This window comes from Pteropus alecto, unplaced genomic scaffold, assembly GCF_000325575.1.
Source record: "Pteropus alecto unplaced genomic scaffold, ASM32557v1 scaffold4140, whole genome shotgun sequence".
Lineage (NCBI taxonomy): Eukaryota > Metazoa > Chordata > Mammalia > Chiroptera > Pteropodidae > Pteropus > Pteropus alecto.
Genome location: NW_006429163.1, coordinates 7,631 through 11,097, shown reverse-complemented (window position 1 = coordinate 11,097; position 3,467 = coordinate 7,631). Strand labels below are relative to the sequence as shown.

Below are 3,467 nucleotides of genomic sequence, written 5' to 3'. Positions count from 1 at the left end.
AACCAGGGGAAGTGCTTCTCCTTCCCCAACAAGAGTCACCAGGGGAGGAGTCTTGGAGTTAGACTAGCAAAGGGGATCCTATGACTAAAAGTCCTGGATCCAGGAAGCCTCTTTATTCCTCAGGGCAGGAGACTTTGTTTCCCAACCAAAGTCACCAAATAGAATGGAATTTAAAATGTTACGTTCACATAATTCAACAATAAACATTAAAATGCAGGTAAATGCAATCATGTAAATGAATTGCACCAATATTAAATGGAAGTGGAAAGGGACAGTAAGAAAAATACATGCTGTTTGATTTTATTTTTTGGAGATTCAAAAGCAAGCAAAGAGACTTTACAATGTTAAAAGTCAGGACAGTGGTTAAGTGATGAGGGAGGAGTTGAGATGAGAGGATCTATAGGTCCAGGGCTGCAGGGGACTGAAAACTCAATTTTATGATCTGATTTGTAATATCATGGTTCCAGTCTCTTTGTAATCAATCTGCTCAATCATGATATGTTTAGTTTCCTTGATATGAGGTAAAATTAAATAGAAAAGTTTATTTTAGAAAACAAGCATTTATTGAAACACAGTTTTCTATGAAAAGAAAGAACGAGAAATTATCGAATGTGTGTTTCTGGTATCAAAATAAAATACTTGAAAGTCAAACAATGGAGTGTTATTAAACAGACTTTAAAATAAATAGCTACAAATATATACAAAAGTATGGATAAAAACTACAAGTATAATATTGAGTGAAACAAACCTTTAATAAAGTATATAAAAAGTTTAATATCTTACCATTTCTTCTTCATTATCTATATAAAGCAGAGTAGAGTTCTTAGAAGCACAGGCCGTCAGACTCTCAGTCCATGTTTTACTTTCAGTACTAAAGTAATAGCAATTGTTGGAATATGTAAACCATTCCTTTGGACAATGACCACAATGATATGCTGAAGAAAAATTATGAGTTATTATCCATAAACAATGTGAATTTTCAAAAATGAAAATAAAATTACAGATTTGCATAGGTATAAATATATTTGTAAGTAGTATATCTATGTACATTTACTCCATGGTACGTATAAAACAAAACACACTCATACACACGCTCACAGAGAAGGGTCACCCTCTTATTCATAATTTGTGTGTCCTTATAAAGCATACACCCAAATAAAAATATCACTCTGCACATATCCTGAATGTCAATGAACAAAAACACTCTTTAAAAATAAAAAAAAAAACTCAACGACCAATGTCACCCTAAAAAATAAGTTAATTAATTAACAATTAAAAATTGAAATAAAAATACGACTTATCTCTTATCACATTAGTGCAATAGGAAATTTGAGCCAATTGGCAACAATGGGTATGGTGTTTTAAAATGAGTATTTCTTTATATTGTTGTATGAGAAGAAACACCCTTCTTCAGTCATTATTAATGAATATCTATTGATCATTTTATAATTTATGTTCCCTGTAAAAAATTTGTATCATTTTACCTAGACTTAGATAGAGACAAAATATAAACTGGGTATTATCATAACTTTGAAAATCATATGTACCTTTCTGGATCCTTGTTATTGGAAGTGAATTGTTCTTCTCCAGTATTACAGTAGCTATAAAAATTAAAGTGATTCTTTAAAAAAATTATTTATTTATATCAATCAGAATAATTTTCGTTTTTAGCTTAACGGTTTTTCTATTGTTTAGAATTATAATTATCTGAAATAAACTAGATTTTACCAAGAAAAATTAATAAAGAAGTAAAAGGGGACAAATACTATAAAGCTGAAAGAACTAAACTTCACCATCTCTTACAATATTTGATTTATTCAATCTCAAAATGAATTCTCAATATGGTCTTCGAGTCTCCTAAAACATGACTTTGAGTTATGCAATCAGAATAAATACATGTATATATGTCCATATATTTATAAAATAGTTCTAAAATCATTCTATATTTATACTTTGGACAAATTTAGAAAAGTATTTCACGTTCAGTCTAAATACAAACTTTAAAAGAGAGTTCTATGCCATAATATTCTAAAGTATTAAAGGCATTGATGATTATTAATGAAAAGCTTTCAAATAATCTTCCAAAATTAACTTACAGGGAATAACAGCTATTATTACCACAGTGGACAACAAGACAAGGCAGATGACCCCCAGAATCCCAGCAATGAGCTTCTCTGGAGGTGACAGTAAAGCTGCAGGGAGAGAAATGGGAACACTGAGAAAGGACAGATGGAGACAAATGCTAAGAGAGTTGACACACGGAGAATCCACATGCACAGGGAATCGTATACATAAGCTTGGAACCCAAAACTGTATCTACCATTGTAATCATCCTCTCAGAATATACTACTGCATTTTCAGGAAATATAATGCTCTGTGAGTTGTTGGTCAAAGACTACACCTTACAACGATGCCTGAATAAAATTAGTCCTGAGATTTCGTGTTACAATACTGTATTCTAACTTCAGGTTCTGATCCTCACAAATGAAAAAATATGAGTTTATCTCCTATTCTTTCTTCACATCTCTGCAACCCAGCTATACATCCTAGAACAGTCTATACTGTGTGTCTGTTAAATGTTTTACCTTTGCAGTGGTATTTCTCGTCATTCCCTTGTGGATCCTGAGAAACATCTTGAAGATTTAATTCTGCGTAGGTTATCTCCTGCTCACTTATTGAGATGGAGTTTTTTGTGCCCTTAGGTTTTAGTTCCTGTCTCTTTGAAAACCTGGCCACATTCAGGTCTGCATAGGTTACTCCTTGGTTATTCATCTTTGCAGTTCAGTGGTACCAGGTCTGTGCTGTGAGGTAAGTGTACTTAAGAATAAATGGTATATGCACTAATGAGATGCCTAGCAGAGTAAAACTGGGTGGAGTAAAGGGTTAGTACTGGGCTCATTTCCCAGCTGAAAGAACTAAAGGTCATGTTCTAAATGCCTTAGAGCTTCAAACAAGAGTCTCGTGATTAAATACATGTTTAAAGATATTTTACATTTGATAACATATTATTAGTTGGAACAATAAACCACAATAAATTAGTGAAGAATAAAGAAGTTCATAAATAATAATATCCTCAATATAACTCAGACTCTATAGAAATGTTTTAACACCACTAGCATGTCTGTATTAAAAATTCAAATTCTGTATTCAAAAAAAGGGATCATAATATTTATGATAGTTCTGAAATCCAATAATGGTAAAAGAGTGGGTGGTCAAAGATGAGAGGGATTAGCAGTGTTGGCATGTATAGTCATTTCCTGCACTAAATTAATTTTATTTGGCGACTTACAAGTATTTAGTAAAGAGAATGAGTTGTTATCAAATGATCTTTTATTTTGAATGATTGTGAAGTTATGAGGAATTATTACAATTTTAAAGAAATACTTTATATGTTGAAAAATGCTACAGACACACGAAGTCAAAACCTAAACAATATTGACTAAAAAAGAACAACATAATTTTTAAGG

General features: G+C 31.8%; 1 protein-coding gene across 1 annotated transcript; it reads right to left on the bottom strand.

The window, feature by feature from the left end:
• Window positions 1-783: 783 nt before the first annotated feature.
• LOC102878264 (NKG2-A/NKG2-B type II integral membrane protein) lies at window positions 784-2,772 on the bottom strand (the record flags this gene model as incomplete). The annotated part of the gene is made up of 4 exons (XM_006903817.1): window positions 2,586-2,772; window positions 2,097-2,192; window positions 1,548-1,601; window positions 784-935 (listed from the first exon to the last, which is right to left on the bottom strand). Coding segments are annotated over exons 1-4 (489 nt in total), but the record flags the coding sequence as incomplete, so codon positions are not given.
• Between the last annotated feature and the right edge of the window lie 695 nt (window positions 2,773-3,467).